Source organism: Mastigoproctus giganteus, chromosome 5 (assembly GCF_048544385.1).
Source record: "Mastigoproctus giganteus isolate SK-2022 chromosome 5, ASM4854438v1, whole genome shotgun sequence".
In the NCBI taxonomy this organism is placed as follows: domain Eukaryota; kingdom Metazoa; phylum Arthropoda; class Arachnida; order Uropygi; family Thelyphonidae; genus Mastigoproctus; species Mastigoproctus giganteus.
The window spans coordinates 185,355,664-185,376,776 of NC_143579.1; the positions used below are offsets into that span (position 1 = coordinate 185,355,664).

Consider the following 21,113-nt stretch of genomic DNA (forward strand, 5'->3'; position numbering starts at 1 on the left):
TACAAATATCCCTGTGTCACAGGGATATTTGTATGCGTACATCTCTATATGGAAAGGTATTTTAATGTTTGTACTAAGAGTATTTTTCGTGAAGACTGGAAAGGTTTCCAATTCACTAACAACCAATTTATTTCTAAATTGGTTGTTACTTCAAAAACGTGATTTCAAAAACGAAATTAAAATTGTGGTAAATCGCTACAGATAGAAAGTCTCATACCAAGAGTTATCAGGCTAATCTAAAACATCGTTTGTACACAGGTTGTTCCCGTCATCCCCAGGTGTTTCTTACGGGTTGTGGATAGCTTACAATTTGCCTGGAGTAATTTTGTGCATCTTGCTAGCCTGGATGTTCTTGTACATCTACTACATACGTCGTTAGTAAGTATATTAAAACAGCTGTTTTACCACTCTTAATATGAACAAAATTCTCAATATCAAAAGGTGCAGGACTAAATGTTGTATGTTCTTTTATTAATGGTCACGCATAGAATTTCCGAAAACTGATCCCTATAGTCTCGTATTTCACTGATTATTTTATTTTTTTCTTTTCAGTGGACATATGGACGAGGAGACCAGGCAAGCTATGAAGAAAATCATTAAAGATAAGCACAGAGAACTGGGCACAATCAAGTAAGAATTGAAATTGGGGGGAGAAGCATAGTAGTGTAACTGTAAATTTTGGACTCGCCCTGCGGGTTTCTCTCGGAGGAAGAACAATTTATTAATGATTTTTTTCATACGATTCTAACTCTGTATTTAGAATTACACATATAACTATAAATTAAATTTTTCACGTTTCAGTTGATCCAATTCATGATATTACATATATGCAATGGACACTACTTTCTGGAGAAAGGAAAGAACTAAGACAGTTCAATGCATTCTAAGCTTCAACTTCGTCTATATTTATTTATTTATTGTTTTTTTCCCCTCATGATCTACGCATGCGCAATTATGTAAATAAATTGTGATGAGTATATATGTACTTAACGACAGTCCTACAACAGAAAGTTATGATAATGTTAAACTGTTTTTCAACTTTTGTTGTATATACAAGGCATTTACAGAAAAAACAAGTTAAACATAAAAATATACTAAGTCCACCATTTTCCTATTGGGAAAAAAAATTAAATCAGTGAATGTCGCTTTATTAGGTACGTCCACCTAATAGCGAATAATTCCCCATTTAGCCCACAGAACAGCTGGATTCGTGTGGCATGGACTCAGGTGATTTGTTGAAAACGTGGCCCAGGGATCCGTTCATGTTCTATCAATTGCTTCACATACTTGCCGCAAATTGGATGAATATGGATCTCTACTCCGAAGAGCTATTTCACTTCGTTCTGCAGATGCTCAAATGGGGTGAGAACTGACGACTGGTACGAGAGCAAGGTCAGCCTACAGCAGTAAGCTGAATTCACTCTCGTGTTTCTACAGCCAGTTCTATACAATTCGAGCATTGTGACATGGCGCATTATCTTTTGGAAGAACTCATTCGCAGATGGATACACTTCAGACATGACGGATGCGCTAAGTCAGAAAAAAAAATTTCAGATAACCTGCAACATCCAAATGTTGCTCCATTGATATTAAGGGAGTCCAATGTGTACCACGAAAACAGTCCCTCATGCTATTACACCGCCACCATCAGCCTGTATTGTTGACTCCTAGCTCCATGGGCCCATGGACCAGAATCTGGCTATTTAAGCAATGTTCTGGTCTACCCAGCAGCATTATGGGAACCGGGATTCATCAGATCGGGCAACGTTTTTCCAATCCTCCTTAGTCTAATGTTGGTGTTTTGAGTCCACTGTAACTATATTTTTTGTTTTTTTTGCTGAAAGGAGTGGTATCCAGTTCGGTATTGGCTAATTCTCCCCCACCCCACCCCACTCTCCTTTCTGACAAGGTACGACGAGTTATGCGTTCTGAAATGTTCCTTTGGTTACCATTGGATTGTTATTTAACCGACTGTAATTTTTCTGTTAACCCTGCTTGTTTTGGTTTTAATGGCACATCAATAACTAGGGCTATAATAATGCGCCAACTTCAGTTTGCAATAACGCGCCCTGCAGCAGTTTTGTCAGTCTCCATTGGCGTCTCGCATCAACGAGCTGTTTTCAACTACAGAATCGCCGTTGCTTGGTTGTTATTTGGTTATTGGACCAAACTCGATATCTCCCCCCCCCGAGTCATTTGCACGTGAAAATCCCAGCAGAGTTGCAATTTCCTTAATTATTATCCTGGCGTGTTTGGCACCGAGTACTGTGACACATTCAAAGCAATTTAAATATTTTGTCTTCCCTCACTCTCGTGCTGAATTGCACACAATACTACATCCCTACAAGCCTGCTTTATATCATCACATGGTACGAAAATATGATGCTGTTACTGAGGGAGCGCTCCTTTTCACGAAAAGGATAGATACAGAGGCGGATTTAACGGCAGGCGCACCGGGCGCGCGCCTGGGCCCCGACTTCTGAAGGGCCCCTCAAAACCCCAACTTTACACTTTTTTCTAATGACACAAAGTTTGGTTTCATATGTGCAATTTTAATTACGTACAAGTTTACAATCGGCGGTAAAACCTGATAGTATGTTTATATTCGCTTATTTTCATTATTTCATTACTACGCTGCATAGGCCCCGCGCGGCTGCACTACCGCTCATCAGAGGAATAGAATCGTATTTGCTCCTTTGTACTTACAAAGGTTCTCCTGCAGTGCAGACTTACGATATATGCAAATACGCGTATATCGTATATTGTTGAAATTATATTAAGATAAAATTAATTCCTGTTGTTACATCAGCGGCTGGATTTTCGTAGTTTATGAATAATCTTTGAATTTTAATTAATCCTTAATTTATTGCACTATAACGAAAAATCTCTTTAGTATTCTAATCATCAGACTATTAAATTTTATATTTTTCTTTTCACTGATAGGCTATACCGCCTATCAATGAAAAGAAATGGTAGCTATAAAAATGAAGCATCTATCAGGGGCTGAAAAAAGACAAATTAAAAAATACGCGAATATAATATAATACATATATTATATTAAATTTTTATTGGAAATAAAACATTAATAGTACATAATATTTTTTATTTTTTTAAAAAAATGGTTAACATGTATTTTTACTTTCCCTGTCTCTCTCTTTTTTTTTTTAAGGGCCCAATATTTTCTTCTGCGCCCGGGGCCTTAGCCGACCTTAATCCGCTTCTGTTAGTCATTAACTAACAGACCTTAATCCGCTTCTGTTAGTCATTAACTAACAGAAGCGGTTAGTCATTAACTAACAGAAGCGGACCCAGTGCCTCGTCATCTGATAAGTGACGCCTATATATATATGGACCCAGTGCCTCGTCATCTGATAAGTGACGCCTATATATATATATATATGGACCCAGTGCCTCGTCATCTGATAAGTGACGCCTATATATATATATGGACCCAGTGCCTCGTCATCTGATAAGTGACGCCTATATATATGGACCCAGTGCCTCGTCATCTGATAAGTGACGCCTATATATATATGGACCCAGTGCCTCGTCATCTGATAAGTGACGCCTATATATATGGACCCAATGCCTCGTCATCTGATATGTGACGCCTATATGGACCCAGTGCCTCGTCATCTAATATGTGACGTCTATATATGGACCAAGTGCCTCGTCATCCAATATGTGATGCCTATATAGGGCCGAATGCCTCGTTATCTAACAGGTGACGCCTAGATAGGGCCAAGTACCTCGTCATCTAATATGTGACGCCTATATGGGCCCAGTGCCTCGCCATCTAACAAGTGACGCCTACATTGGGGCGAAATGCCTCGTCATCTAATAAGTGACGTCTATATATGGACCAAGTGCTTCGTCATCTAATATGTGACGCCTATATAGGGCCGAATGCCTCGTTATCTAACAGGTGACGCCTATATAGGGCCAAGTGCCTCGTCATCTAATAAGTGACGCCTATAGCGTCATCTAATAAGCGACCCAGTGCTTCATAGGACGCCTACATAGGTGCCAAGCAGCATTGTCTGCAGAGCCCATGTTCCCTGTCAGTCCCTTCCTTCTGTTTCCTACACCTTACTTTTCTCTTACACAACGTTTTTTTTTCATGCTCCATGGGTGTAAATCTAAATACATCAAAATTATTGTCCCAGAACAACTTATCAACGAACAACCTCTGCTAAAATTACAAAAATTATGATATTAAGGTCCCCTGTAAATGATTACATCTACCAATATAATATAATCTACGAATATAATATAATTTTGTCTGTAAATTGCGTGTGTTCTATGGTCGATTTGCCTGTTTTCTGGACGAAAAAACCCCAGGTCTAGGGGGAAAAAACCTTGCTATCGCCTGAGACTGACTAACTTAAAATTACAACCGTTGCTCAAGAAACAGCGATCATTTCATTCTCAAATCTGGTCTTAGCCACTGAAATCCCAGGAGAATAGATGGCAGGACCCAGTCAGCCGTGGCATGGTGTGGTAACGTCGGGTACCACTAGGGTCTTCGCTGCTAATAGACCGGAAGAACAAAGGGCTTGGTTTGGTTTGTATTGAGGTTTCATGGCGCATGGACTACGCGGGTCATATGCGCCTAGAACAAAGGGCACAACACAATATACTGCACATGACCCAACACACCTTCAAATCTCTGATCCGATACAACGCACACCCGCGGAGATGGGAGAAATCCCAGAAACTGTTGGACACCAACATACCTTACAAGAGGCGGATTTAACGGCGGGCGCACCGGGCCCCGACTTCTGAAGGGACCCCAAAACCCCAACTTTACACTTTTTTCTAATGACAATAAGTTTGGTTTCATATGTGCAATTTTAATTACGTACAAGTTTACAATCGGCGGTAAAACCTGATAGTATGTTTATATTCGCTTATTTTCATTATTTCATTACTACGCTGCATAGGCCCCGTGCGGCTGCGCTACCGCTCATCAGAGGAATAGAATCGTATTTGCTCCTTTGTACTTACAAAGGTTCTCCTGCAGTGCAGACTTACGATATACGCAAATACGCGTATAAAATAATAGGAGGAGTTTACCTCAATATAGTACGTAGAACACTTCCGTATGATACTCTCTAGAAATTTTCGTTTTTTCCATTTAATTTCTGGAGAGTATCATACGGAATTATTTTACAAATATAATTTTATATATATATATATATATATATATATATATATATATATATATATATATATATATATATATATTTTTTTTTTTTTAGGTTCTTAACATTCTTTTAATTTATTTCTCATTCTCTTCTCTTTCTTACTTTCCTTCTATTAGGCTCGGCACCTTGTGTTATTTACTTCTCCATCTTTTCGTATTTTTAATTTTATCATTATATTTTTGTATCCTGTCTTTGCAGCTTTGCGCATTCAGGTGCAATACCTGTTTCTCTTTTTCTTGCATTTCCTACTCATACATACTATATATATATATATATATACAGAGAGAGAGAGAGAAATAGGATGAGCGAAATAAATATTATGCAGTTGTAATTAAACTGAAGGGCTAAGTTTAGAAAATTAAACTGAAGGGTTAAGTTTAGAAAATATAAAACTACATGGAACACTTATAATATACAAGTGTTCCACAAAGTTATAATCTTAGTATTTAATTGATAAGGAGATAACTATATTTACTTTTCACTTCTATTAATTACAGAAAAACAAATCAAACGCGCTTAAAATATAATATATTGCGTGCGTTACCTAACTTGTTTATATTCGCGATGAAAGGTATAATTCACATGCTCTATACTTGTGTATTATGGATCTTATTAGGCGCGTAGTGGCAAGAAAGCAAGCGAATAAAGAATCAGAACAAAAAAAAAAAAAAACACCTTTCGCAACAATTTCACAAGTTGCAAGTAAAAAACATTTCCGTTACTAGCATTAGTGTACCGTGTCACTATTTCGCAATGGACGCCTAGAAAGATCAACAACAGAAATATCAAAAACTGTTTATGGTGACGAAACTTTAAGTTCAAAGACGAACAAGAGGATACCAACCTCTAGAAATGACGACAGAGTTGCAAAAGTTCGAGAAATTATTATCATCATTACTAGTGGCATATAATGCAAGAAAGCAAACTTATAAGGCATCACCCAAAAAAACAAAAACCACTCACATTAGCTGTCCATTCTCTACAATATTTGTCTAGTTATTCACTGAATTTATTCAAACTATCCACTTTCAAACAACAGATGGAAGTTTGCTGCAACAATCAACCACCCACTGACTGAAGGCAAACCTCAGCATATCTATTATGCAACCATCCTTCCTCAGTTTGAATTTGTCTTCTCATGTCTGTACTCTGAGAAAGATTCTGAGAAAGGATCTGAGAAAGGATGTACTCTGAGAAAGGATCCCATCAGCATTGAAATTGCTCAAGCCTTAAACACCTTAATCGGATCACTTTGCAGGTGCCTAGTCTCTACATGCTTCAATTTGCAGAACTGAAGCCTTTCTTGGTAAAAGCACCCCTTTGTTCCCTTCACCAATCTAACTGCCATTCTCTGCACCCACTCCAGCAGCTCTACATCCTTCCTAAAATAAGGCTTCCAGAACTGTATGCAGTATTCAACATTTGGCTTGACCATTGCCTGGTACAATGGAATAATCAAATCCTTATCGCTGCTAGCAAAGTTCCTATATATATATATCATTGACAAAATCCCACGAGCTGTCCTGTCAGCCTATCTGCACTGTTCAGAGACCTACATATCTGATTGTACAGTTAACCCCAGGTCCTTTTCATTTTCCACTACCCTGAGTGTAGTACCTCACTGTCGGTACGTTAATCAGGAATTACTACGCATATACAGTATCTTGCATTTGTCAGTGTTAAACTTCAAGTGCCATTTCTCAGCCCATCTGCCTAATGTTTTTTTATTTGTTGGAGTAGCTTACCCTGATTACTGTCAATACCACACTGCTAACCTTTGTATCATATACAAACTTAGACATTAGATCTGATATATCCTCATCAATATCATTAATAAATGTAGAAAACAACAATTGGCACATCACTGAACAGTGGGGAACTCCACTAATAGCATTAGTCTATAAAGAGTAGTGTCCATTAATAACCACTCTCTGCCTTTTTCCACTCAACACTCCTTTATCGAGAGTAGTAACATGTCCTTGATACCACAGTGCTCCAATTTGTACAGCAGTCTTTTATGTGCAACAGCTTCGAAAGCTTAACTGAAATCAGAATGCAATTATAATATCAAAATTATATTTTGCATCCAGTTCGTTTGTGACTTCATCATACTGATCCAATCAGATTGGTCAAACAAAATCGCCCCTTAAAATCAATGCTGTAACTGCAATACAATTGCTTTATGCAAAGATATGCAAAAATCGTCTATTGTCATGGGAGTCAAGTTACGGACTGCAGTAACTTGACTCCCATTTGGATAGCTATTCATGATTTTTTTTTACGTTTGGCTCTTTCAGAAGGATTTGTAGAGCAGTTCCATATTTCATAAAATCAGACCAATAGAAATCTGGCAATTATTCTTATTTTTTTTCCATACACATTGCATATATTATGCATATACCCAAAGCGTTCTTTTTTCTTTTTTTTTTTTTTTTTTTTTTTTTTGCGATTTTCTAAACTGCATTAAAATCGGACCAATAGAAATCCAGCAAATATTATTATTTGCTTTTTCCCCCATACATATCACATTGATTATCCATATACCATATAGCTAAAGCACTGGTTATTATGTTTGCTGCTGTGCACTTGTTTAATTTATTAAATCATAGCGCCTGAAATACGTTGCATTTCATACGTTGTTGATCATAGAGTATTAAAACATGAAGTGAATATTACGTTGGGAGGTATGTAAAGTGAAGCGAAAACAATTACTTTTATATGTTACTTAGTTAATCAATTAGTAATTGGTAAGAAGATAATTAGTTATTTACTTTTCGCTTTTATTAATCACAGAAAAAGAAAGTAAATTAATTTAAGAAATATCGCATTCCCATAGACTATAAACAGATTTTCAAAAATATTACGTGGCAATGTGGCCAGAGGGAAAACTGAAAGGAAAACCAGGCGCCTTCAAATAAGATTCGGGTATGCATTATTAGTAAATACCCACTTTTGAAAAGAAAATGTATACTTGGGGACATTTACTCATATGTGGTTATTGAAATACGAATGAAGTGTGTTCGTTTACTTTGCACATAACGTCAATTGCCAAGGAGAGATCAGTAGTCCTGGGAGCAACTCAGAAACGCTATGGCAGCTGTTAATGCGAGTATGGTGGTAAGGACGGTAACAAAGCAATTCTGAATTCCCAGGAGAGCTCTGAGGAATCATTTACAACGTGAAAATGATGAAGACTTTAAATCTAAAGACACATCTGGGCCTTATTTGGAATCCCCATGCTGATAATAAGGAGCATTTCGCTTCTTTAATGAAACTATAAACCACAGTTGAAGTATTTCAAATTTCGATTCTACTAATTCTCTCTCGTTACCATTTTGGCCAACAACCAAACATTGTAACTTTCCAGGATTTACCAATCAAATTCGATAAACGCCAAACTTTTACTTTAGGCTTATTTGATTTACCGCCATTATAATAACACAGTAGTATATACGTAAAATCCTACGTATGCTGCTAATAATTATCAGTAGTATTATAAAGAATGGATTTTCTCATTTCAGATTCGCCGAGTGGTCGGTAATAGTGCTCTTTTCTGCGGTTATATCACTGTGGGTGTTCAGAGATCCAAAGTTCATCAGCGGATGGGCCTCGCACGTTGCGAGCATGTAAGTTTTATTATCAGTGATCACAACATTTAATGACTAGTATTATTTCAAATTGAACCCTCCTTTGCACTTGTTAGGTTTACCCCCAGAGCCCCGCAGTTAGTTTGTCATGTTTGTTAAAAGAACACGGGAGGGACCCTTTCGTGAATCTGGAGAAGTGGAAAAAGCAGAATTCCCAGTTTTGCCGTTGGTTTCAACTATAAGGTAAAAATGTGAACGTTTTGTAAGTAGAAAATATCCCCATTATTGAAATATAGTTCGGAATATTCAGGTCTTTGAGCTTAAACTGAGAAAAAAAGGAGTCATTTCTTGTGGGAATAGTTCATTCCTATGAGCGCAAGAATATGGCAGAGCAATAAAATTTATAATGGGGTCGTACATTTTTCAGATCACATCAGACAGTTGCTAAAAAAAAAATTGGGGTGGTTTGTGTACGGGAACACAACCGCAATCGTTTAAGGTGTGAATCCGTCTTTGTGTTATTAGAGGAAGAGTAAGATGTAAATGAATAAAGTCTTGGTGGTTATAAGTGAAGTATAATTTTATTTATCAAAGGCCGATGATAGGAGAAGTAAGATACATATGGCATAGTATTTACATCGATGTTTCTTACAAAGGTTAAAGCTATACAAGTGTTGCCCAGAGTAGTGGGCGATGTAGAAATGTACTTCAAGTTGAACTCACGTTGCTTATACTCTATAAGCGATTTGTTTTGAGTAACATTGACATCGAAATCACCGGTAAGCATAATGGGTACATTGGTATCTGGGATCATATTGGGTACGATTTTCCTGATAGAATCTGAATATTTACATAGTATTTGAAACCGAAACACTTCAATCGAAGTTTGTGATACATGTATGTAGACAGAACCGAGTATGAAACGAGATTCACCGCACACCATCATATCAACTAGACACATATCACCGACATAATCACCGATAACATAATTTTTCTTTCCAATGATATATTTTTCTTACATTTCTGTTCATATTTCCTTTGCAATTTTTTCGACATTATGAAAATTTTCTTCAACTCAGCACACTTATCGGCTTATAACTTTACAAATTTTATTTTATCGGTTATTATTATTAAATAATATTGTAGATCCTGTTATTCTCTACAAATCGACACCAATTCCAACGTCCTATCTCTTCGCAACCCAAAGTTACACTGCCCAAACGCCGCCATTTTCAGTGTTCACGCGAATGCAGTCAAAAATTTCGATTATATAACCATGAATGCAGGAATCAAGTATTTGATGTTCGTTTCCCCCTTTAGCAGGTATAATACAGGGAAATATTGGGCGATGTAGAAATGTACTTCAAGTTGAACTCATGTTGCATATACTTTATAAGCGATTTGTTTCGAGTTACATGACATTGAAATCACCAGCAAACATAGTGGGTACATTGGTATCTGGGATCATATTGGATACGATTTCCTGATAGAATCTGAACATTTACATAGCATTTGAAAGCAGATGAGCAGTAGTTGCAGTAGTTACATAGGAGATGAGCAGTAGTTGATTCAACTACTGCTCATCTCAGATGCCCAAATTATTCGCTGTATGATTCCTTTCGCCTCAAAGGTGGTACTTGTACATATGTCCATGCTGATATTCCCTGTCAGAAACTTGGCAATTTGGAATCTCCTCTCTTTGATCTTCTCTGGCTGAAAATCTCTCTACCTCATTGCGTCAAATTCATCTGTTGTCTCTACCGTTCTCCCAACTCCACTAATCACTTGGAGCTCTTTGACTTTCTCTCTTTGCAACTTGACTTTCTCCAGTCCAACTTTCCTAACAGTGAGGTAATTTTCCTTGGTGATTTTAATGTTCACAACTCCAGCTGGCTTCCGTTTTCTAGTCACACCGACCCAGCTGGTCGAGATGCTGAGGCTTTTGCAATTACTAATGACCTTGCACAGATTGTTCATTTACCTACAAGAATACCGGATAATCCTAATCATACACCCAATACGCTTGATCTTTTTCTCACAAACGACGCTTCTAAGTTCACGGTCGAAGTAAGAGGTCCTTTAGGCACTTCAGATCACGACTTGGTGATTGTCTCTTCTCTAATGGAACCTTTATCTCATGGTTATTCCCAACCTCGTGTTGGTTGGCATTACAAGAATGCAAAATGGGATGACCTGCGAGACTTCTTTTCTTCTTTTCCTTGGTCAGATTACTGTTTCAAAACTTCTGAGGTCAACGTTTGCTCAGATCGTGTCAGTGAAATTATTCTTGCAAGAATGGAATCCTTTATCCCACACTCCACTTTAAAATCACGTCCTTTAACTAAACCTTGGTTTTCCAATAAATGTGTTAGGGCTGTTCAAGAAAAGAATGTTGCATATCGTAATTGGCTTGTTTCTAATTCTCCAGTTTCATTTTCTGCCTACACCAAAGCTCGGAACAATTGGAAAGCAGTTATTAATCAGTCCAAACTAGATTTTGAACAGGCTAAGAGTAGAAAACTTGCTTGTTGCCCTAACGGTAGCCGAGCATTCTGGTCTCTTGCCAAAGCTATTGGCCGCAACTTTTGCCCATCTCTGCTCCCACCTCTGTCCAAACCAGATGGTTCTGTTGTCACTTCAGCCAAGGATAAAGCTGACCTGCTTTATCCTTGGCTGACCTCCCATATTTCTTCCAACTCATGTATTAATAATCTTGGTAAAACACCTCCCACCATTCCCAACACGCTCCATTCAATGCCTCCTGTGGTCTTCCGTCAAAAGAATGTCAGAAGGATTTTGACGAATCTTGATGCTAAGAAAGCCCCAGGTCCCGATGGTATTTCTCCACTTGTTCTCAAAACCTGTGCTCTTGAACTTACTCATATTCTTTGCCGCCTTTTTTCACTTTCTTATTCCAAAAGGTGTTTTTCCTTCTGCTTGGAAATTTGCTCATATCCAACCAGTTCCTAAAAAGGGTGACAAATCCCTCCCATCCAATTATCGTCCCATTGCAATTACTTCTACTCTTTCTAAGGTAATGGAGAAATCAATTAACCGCCAACTCTTAAACTACCTAGAAACCTTCCATCTGATCAACGATCGCCAGTATGGATTCCGTCAGTGTCGATCCACTGGTGATATTCTGGCTTATGTTACCCATTTATGGACTAATTCAATGGAAAGATTCGGTGAAACACAAGTAGTTGCTCTTGACATCTCAAAGGCTTTCGATGATGTTTGGCATAAAGGTCTTCTAAACAAGCTTCCATCTTATGGTTTTCCAACTGTTTTTAGTAATTGGTTATCCAGTTATCTCTGTGATCGCTCACTGAGGGTAATGGTAGATGGCTCTCTGTCTTCTAACTTCTCCACTAATGCAGGTGTCCCCCAAGGTTCAGTTCTTTCCCCCACTCTTTTCCTCTTGTATATTAACGACCTTCTTCCATTGACTGGAAATCCTATCCATAGTTTTGCCGATGATAGCACATTGCATTCCACTTTCCATTTCGAGAAACTTTGTCCTGCTCAATCAGCCTCAATTTCTCGAAAATCTGCTACCAATTCCTTAAATGCCGATTTTCACGTAATTCTCCAGTGGGGCAAAGACAACTTAGTTGATTTCAACCCTTCTAAAACTCAGTCTTGTCTTATATCTCGCAAAAAGGATTCTTCTGCTCCTATGCTTATCTTTAGTGACATTCCGATTTCTAGGAAAAATGATATATCTCTTTTGGGGATTACCCTGACTTCTAATCTCTCTTGGCACAAGCACATTACAAATATTTCTTCCTCCGCATCTAAAAAAACTTGGTTTTCTCTTTCGCTCTCGGCGTTACCTTTCTTCCAAACAGCTGCTCACTCTGTATAAATCTCAAATCTGCCCTACCATGGAATATTGTTCCCACATCTGGGGTGGTGCCCCCAAAACCTCTCTCAGGCTTCTTGATTCCATTCAGAAGAGGGCAGTTAGGTTAATTAATGATTCATCTCTAACAGAGTCTCTCCATCGCTCTGTCATAGACGTACTGTTTCTGCTGCATGCCTCTTCTACAGATACTTCCATGGGCACTGTTCTTCTGAATTGGCTTCTATAATTCCCGCTCTCTCTTTCAAAACGGTCCAAACACGTGCCACCACCAGCCAACATCCATTTACTGTCCAACTTCAAACTCACAGAACCAACTTTTCATCTTCCTCATTTCTTCATTCAACTGTCGTTTTCTGGAACAACCTTCCTTCATACGTATTTCCTGAAAATTACAGTCTACAGAAGTTCAAGTCCAATGTCAACAAATATCTTCTTTCGTCTTCTCAACCTCCAACCCAAGCACAGTACTAAGTACTATAGGTTCTAATACCTCTCATGTTTGGGGTTTACATAAAAAAAAAAAAAAAAAGAAATGAAATATAAAACGTTCCCTTTAGTTTGGGTTATAAAACTTTGTCTAATTCTTCTCCATTCATTTATGCTTACGAGTCCTTGGCCAACGCTCCCTTATTTCCTTATCGAACATTCATCATATTCTTCAGTTACGACACTTCTCGTGCCGAGGAAAAACATCTACATGCAGTGGCGGTTTCCGGGTAGGGAAAGCGGAGCACGTGCCCCTACCCTGAATATATACCAATCGTTTAAATTCCCTTTAGCTACAAAAAAAAAAAAAAAAATTTTTTTTTTTTTTTTCCATTGTTAACATAAGATTTTATAAATTTTTTCATTGTGGCATAGCTATTTTGAACTGACTACAGTTGGCAACATTGATGCTGATGTGATCGCCATTCCAGTTCGAGGCGTCACGCAGTTTGGTCCTACTCTAAGACAGTGGTCTTCAAACTGTTTTGGTCGCGCACCCCGGAATAAAAAATTACATATATAAGTTTAATATTTTTTTTATTTACAAATCATTTATATGGAAGGCATTATATCTAAAATCAAATTTATAAAATCATTTGTTTGATTGTTTGCTTGATCTGCATTTGTTCAGTAAGTTAAAGGATGGAAGAAATACTCCGAGCCCGACGCGAGCACGTGGCTGCTTCATTTGGGACATGGGCGAAACCAACAGAATAATCAAATAAAGCCGCATACTGAAGTATTAAAAAAAACACTTATTTATAATCTTTATTTTCGATTACGTTAGAAAAACTAAAGTTTTCATAATTAATAAATATTGATATATTGCGGATTATCTCGCGCACCCCATGGATCATCTCGCGTACCCAACTTTGGAGACCACTGCTCTAAGACAAACTCTTACAAATATCTTCGTCATAAATCCGAAGATTTATGGATAAGAAAACTGTCCAGATATAGTACCGTTAGAGAGAGTAGGCGGAAGGGAACAATTAGCAGTACAATTCAACAAAGTGGAAGAACTCGAACTCTAAAAACAGAGTTTCAGGAAAACAAAGTACAGTATGAGAAAATTAAGTTAAGAAACTGCGCAGTGATTGGGTCTGTATAAATTAGTTAGGCAGGAACTTCGCGCCCAAAGTGAGAGGGGTGCGTAAAAGAAGAAATTGCGAAGGTCGTTGGAAAGAAAGAAGCTGAGTGAAGAGCTAGCTCTTAATAAGGCTGTAAAATGAAGGACACTGTGTTGCAAGTGAGGCATAACTAAAGATAAGCAAATGCACAGATTCTATGTGACAAAGAAGGAATGGCCGAAAGTATTCCAGTCCTGCGAAGGAAAAGCTCGCTCTAGAGAACCATCCCAGAGAATCAAGAACAGCGAGAAAGATCCCTACGTAAGGAACTCTGATGATATTGAAAGAGTAAGAGTAAGTCACCGAGCTTTTAGGACCGATTGTACAGTTTTCATAAATTAAAACGTTAATGAGGAGAAATGTTAATGAATAAAAATAGTGTAAAAATATCAATATATAGGATAAGGCAAAGTGTCCGGATCTTTAGTATTCCTTAATGTCTGTGACAACCTCGGTCCTTGAGGTTGTCACAAACATTCTCTCAGATATGCCAGACAAGCTGTACTTGCTACCAGGCAGTCTAAAACACTGATGGAACTGATATTCGGGTGACACTCAAGTGGACTCAATTTCCGCGAAGTCTGGACGGTTTATGACAGCCAAATCCTCTGCTTGCACTTTCACGATGGTGGGACTGTTAGTAATCCCGGGTAAAACCCCCATGCACAAGCACACTGAGTGACCACACAGGTGTGAACCACCGTAAGCAGGGGTCGAGGTGTGGCGCCCACACGACATGGAGGAATGCCGCCCCTCTGTGTTACCAGGCAATACTATGTGATAGATGACTCTCATCAAACGGTGCAATACCACCACTCTGCTTATTGGAGGCTTGACGTGGTGGAACCCATGTTTAGTCTCCAGAGCTAAGTTTCGGTCAACCCTTACTCATCTCTTCCATCATGTAGTATGACTGATGAATTTTGAGGTAATGATGGACATCATGGTGGCGAGACCCAATCTTCCTTACATTTCGAGGGTACAGCTCTAAAACAGTGTTCGCAGGCCGGCCGCTAGTTAGTACACCGGACCGAATCTATTCGTAACTCTTTTGGAGGCGTCCGAATTAGCTAGTGTATAATCTTGCTATCTCTACTCTGCCAGATAGTGACTCAACGGAGTCCGAGTAGTGTGTATGCGGGGGGCCTTGTCGAGGCCACGTTATGTCAAAGATCTTCTGGGTATATTCTTACCATGTGTATGCTATATCCAAAAATTTCATTACTTCATACAGCATGTCCCCTCACTTTTTCTTACTATTGACAATTCATGATTACTCATGAATTGTCAAACTAATAGAGAAGCTTATCTGCGAAAAAGATCTAAAACCTTCCAAACACTTCCTAGTTCATTCACAAATATACGTAGTTTCAATTCTAATCTCAACAATGTCCATTTCCATTTGCAGTCTGCCATACCCCATGTACGTTTTCTGATAGAATCTCAGTTATCGGTTGATTCAACTACTGCTCATCTCAGTTGCCCAAATTATTCGCTGTATGATTCCTTTCGCCTCAAAGATGGTACTTGTGCATATGTCCGTTCTGATATTCCCTGTCAGAAACTTGGTAATTTGGAATCTCCTCTTTTCGATCTTCTCTGGCTTAAAATCTCTCTACCTCATTGTGTCAAATTCATCAGTTATCTCTACCGTTCTCCCAACTCCACTAATCACTTGGAGCTCTTCGACTTCTTCTCTTTGAAACTTCACTTTCTCCAGTCCAACTTTCCTAACAGTGAGGTAATTTTTCTTTGGGACTTTAATGCTCACAACTCCAGCTGGCTTCCGTTTTCTAGTCACACCGACCAATCCGGTAGAGATGCTGAGGCTTTTGCAATTACTAATGACCTTGCACAGATTGTTCATTTACCTACAAGAATACCGGACAATCCTAATCATACAGCCAACACACTTGATCTTTTTCTCACAAACAACCCTTCTAAGTACACGGTCGAAGTGTGTGGTCCTTTAGGCACCTTAGATCACAACTTGGTGATTGTCTCCTCTCCAATGGCACCTTTATCTCATGGCTATTCCCAACCTTGTGTTGTTTGGCATTACAAGAATGCAAAATGGGATGACCTGCGAGATTTCTTTTCTTCTTTTCCTTGGTCTGATTACTGTTTCAAAACTGCTGATGTCAACGTTTGCTCAGATCGTGTCTGTGAAATTATTCTTATAGGAATGGAATCCTTTATTCCACACTCCAGTTTAAAATCTCGTTCTTTATCTAAACCTTTGTTTTCCAATAAATGTGCTAAGGCCGTTCAGGAGAAGAATATTGCATATTGTAACTGGCTTGTTTCCAATTCTTCAGTTTCATTTTCTGCCTACACCAAAGCTCGGAACCATTGGAAAGCAGTTATTAATCAGTCCAAACTAGATTTTGAACAGGCTAAGAGTAGAAAACTTGCTTCTTGCCCTAATGGTAGCCGAGCATTCTGGTCTCTTGCCAAAGCTATTGGCCGCAACTTTTGCCCATCTCTGCTCCCACCTCTGTCAAATCCAGATGGTGCTGTGGTCACTTCGGCCATGGATAAAGCTGACCTACTAGCATCCCATTTTTCTTTCAACTCATGTATTAATGATCTTAGTAAAACACCTCCCACCATTCTCAACACGCTCCATTCAATGCCTCCTGTGGTCTTCCGTCAAAAGGTTGTCAGAAGGATTTTGACGAATCTTGATGCTAAGAAAGCTCCAGGTCCTGATGGTATTTCTCCACTTGTTCTCAAAACCTGTGCTCCACTCCTGTTCTTTGCCGCCTTTTTTCACTTTCTAATTCCAAATGTGTTTTTCCTTCTGTTGAAAATTTACTTATATCCAGCCACTTCCTAAAATGGTGGAAAATCCCTCCCATCCAATTATCGTCCCATTGCAATTACTTGTACTCTTTCTAAAGTAATGGAGAAAACAATTAACTGTCAACCCTTAAACTATCTAGAAACCTTCCGTCTGATCAACGATCGCCAGTATGGATCCCGTCAATGTCGATCCACAGGTGATATTCTGGCTTATGTTACCCATTTATGAACAAATCAATGGAAACGTTCGGTGAAACACAAGCAGTTGCTCTTGACATCTCAAAGGCTTTCGATCGTGTTTGGCATAAAGGTCTTCTAAACAAGCATCCATCTTATGGTTTGCCAACTGTTTTTTGTAATTGGTTATCCAGTTTTCTCTCTGATCGCTCACTGAGGGAGTGTGATGGTAGCTGGCTCTCTGTCTTTATCTTTTCTACTAATCTTGGTGTCCCCAAAGGCTCAGTTCTTTCCCCCACACTTTTCCTGTTGTATATAAATGACCTTCTTCCATTGACTGGAAATCCTTTCCATAGTTTTGCCGATGATAGCACGTTGCATTCCACTTTCCATTTTGAGAAACCTTGCCCTGCTCAATCAGCTTCAACTTCTCGAATATTCTGCCACCAATTCCTTAAATGCCGATCTCCAGATAATTCTCCAGTGATGCAAAGACAACTTAGTTGATTTTAACCATTCTAAAACTCAGTCTTGTCTTATATCTCGCAAAAAGGATTCTTCTGCTCCTATGCTTATCTTTGGTGACACTCCGATTTCTAGGCAAGTTGATATATCTCTTTTGGGGATTACCTGACTTCTAATCTCTCTTAGCACAAGCACATTACAAGTACTGCTTCCTCTGCATTTAAAAACTTGGTTTTCTGTTGCGCTCTGGGCGTTTTCTTCCAAACAGCTGTTCACTCTGTACAAATCGCAAATCCACCCTACCATGGAATATTGTTCTCACATCTGGGGGTGGTGCCCCCAAAACCTCTCTCATGCTTCTTGATTCCATTCAGAAGAGGGCAGTTAGGTTAAGTAATGACTCCTCTCTAACAGAGTCTCTCCACTCTCTGATTCATAGACGTACTGTTTCTGCTGCATGCCTTTTCTATAGATAATTTCATGGGCACTGTTCTTCTGAATTGGCTTCTACAATTCCTGCTCTCTCTTTCAAAACAGTCCGAACACGTGCCGCCACCAGCCAACATCCATTTACGGTCCAACTTCAACTCACAGAACCAACTTTTCATCTTCCTCATTTATTCATTCAACTGCAGTTTTCTGGAACAACCTTCCTTTCATATGTGTTTCCTGAAAATTAATCTACAGAAGTTCAAGTCTAATGTCAACAAATATCTTCTCTCGTCTTCTCAACTTCCAGCCCAAGCACGGTACTAAGTACTATAGGTTCTAATACATCATGTTTGGGGTTTTCATCAAAAAAAAAAATACAATGCGGGACATCGATTTTACATTTTTTTTTCACATATATTTGTTTTATTTCACAGAAATACCTATATTATATAGGCATTTCTGTGAACTAATAATAATACATACTTCTTTTAACCCAATAAAAAAAAAAAAAAAAAACAGAAATTAAATATAATTTTCCACGGAGTGAAATTTTCTTAATAATTCCAACAACTTAAATCCGGAACTGTCCCGCATAATCCGGGACGTCTGGCACTTTAGGATAAGGTAAATATGTCATGAGAATAATTCAGATAAATTGTTAATAAGTAGGAGATAACTGTTAATGATATTAAATATTTAAGGGTGGTTCGGATGAATAGTCGATGCGTTAGCAATATCATATGAACATAGGATGCATTACATGTAAGAGAGAATTATTTTGTTAGTAAAACTATACGTACTGTAAGGAGTATCTGATGTAATAATTAATGGAAACAACCCAGAGGATGAGAATGATTTGTTGATCAAGTACATTAAAATGTAGAGTTATAGCATAAAGACGCGAAAATAAGAGATGTATTTGTGAAAAGAGGAAAGAACATATACAGAAACTGTTTAACGTACGATGAAATGCATAAATTTTCTCTGTATGAATGCTATTTACAATTATTAAATGACTAATTCATACAGAGAAAATTATGCATTTCATCGTACGTTAAACAGTCCGTATCTCTTTTCACAAAAACATCTCTTACTTTCGCGTCTTTTTGCTTCATGCAACATTTTATGGCATGCCATAATAAACGACATTATATACTAAAAATGTTTGTCATTTCTCATGAGATACTACGGATAGCAATAACAATACTTTTATTATATAATTAAATATATTATGTGGGAAAAATCCCTCAGTTCCAGGAATACTCTGTTAATTAAAGCAATTACGTTGCTTGTGGGAAGTTGTTGCCAAAAATTTAATTGCAACAATTGCTTTAGCCTGCAATACTGAGGTACAAAGGGGTAATAGAAATGAAATAAGAAATAAAGAAGAGAAATCCCTTCCACAGAGCGTAATGTTTACTTCAAAGTAAATTACAGATTTACAGTTATGGATAAAAGACCAGCAGAGAAACAACCTACTCTTATGACATTTTTTAAAAAAAAATTAAAGTAATGAAAACAGTTTGAAAGCAGAAGTGATAATGTGGAGAATACAAGAGTTGTTTTTCCATCACAAACCGCTTCAGGAGAATGATCAGCTTCAATTTCAAATGAACTTCAAAATATTGTTTGTTGTTTTTACGCAGAAAATAGTTGAAGAACGTTACAGGGTACTGCGTGATCCACAGTGTCTAACTAAAAACTACAAATTTCTTTCTCTTGCCAGAGTAAACAAAATTAGATCATTCACAACACGCTGGATAAAGGAATTTCCTTGGCTGTCTTATAGTAATACATTTGACGGTTGTTTTTGTAGAATTTGTGTGTTATTTGGAGAAGATGAGGGAGGTCGTAGTCGTGTGAAACTGGGAAAGCTGGTGATAAAAACCTTTATCATCATACAAAAATGCCAACAATGATTTCAGAGTTCATGAGAAAAACGAATACCATAAGAACAACGTAGTGAGATCTCAGCATTTTATTGACGTAATGGATGGAAAAACATCCAGTACTGAAGCAGTAATAGACAGTGCTAACAAGCGAAGAATAGAAATTAATACCGATCATCAAGACTATAATATTTTGCGGAACGCAAAATATCGCTTTCAGGGGTCAAAGAGATGATGAATCCATTTTTGTAGATGAAGACAACGATGATAAGTTGAAAACGAAAGAGAATTTCAAGGCATTATTAAGATTTCGTGTTAAATGCTGGTGAGGTCTTTGAGAACCATTTGCAGACTGCTAAAAAAAAAATGCTAATTTCATTAGTAAATCAACCTAAAATGAATTAATTAAATGCCGTGGAGAAATCATCCAAAGTAAAATTATTGAAAAAGTTAAAATTTCGAAGTTTTACAGTATCTTAGATGACGAAACAACCGACGTTAGCATTTCCGAACAGCTTTCATTCTGCATTCTGTATTTCGACACAGAAATGTGCGTTATAGAAGAAAATTTCCTTGGTTTTACCAAAGTTATGAACTTGACTGGTGAAGGTTTGAGTGACACTATAAATGACTTTTTGGAAAGAGCAAATTTGGATACTGCATTCCTTCGTGGACGAAGCTACGATGGTGGCGCTAACATGAGTGGAATGCTGAGAGGAGTACAAGCAACAATTCTGAAAATACAGCCTCTCGCTATTTACACACATTGTGCCAATCACAGGCTGAATTTACCTTTAAACAAAGAAAGTACAGTACCTAGTATTCTCAATACAGTTGGCATAATTAGAAACGTTAACAATTTTTTTAGAAAATCTGCCTCAAGAACCCAACTGTTGAGCCCGAAAATAACAGAACTTTTACCGTCTCAGAAAGCAGTAAAAGCCAAGAAGCTTTGCGAGACTCGCTGGATTGAGAAGCATAACGGAATTCTACATTTTTTGGAAATACTGCCTGCAGTAATTTCTGTAATGGATGATATAAGTAGCACCAATACTGCTAGTACCCCA

General features: G+C 38.0%; 1 protein-coding gene across 1 annotated transcript in view; it reads left to right on the plus strand.

Annotated features, from left to right (window-relative positions):
• LOC150085925 (Na(+)/citrate cotransporter-like) overlaps positions 1–21,113 on the plus strand; it is a 54,840-nt gene that overhangs the window by 6,711 nt on the left and 27,016 nt on the right. Inside the window, exons 2-4 of the mRNA XM_090373585.1 lie at positions 259–378; positions 553–630; positions 8,729–8,833. Coding sequence (XP_090229711.1) covers positions 259–378; positions 553–630; positions 8,729–8,833 — 303 coding nt within the window. The remainder of the gene's footprint in view (positions 1–258; positions 379–552; positions 631–8,728; positions 8,834–21,113) is intronic.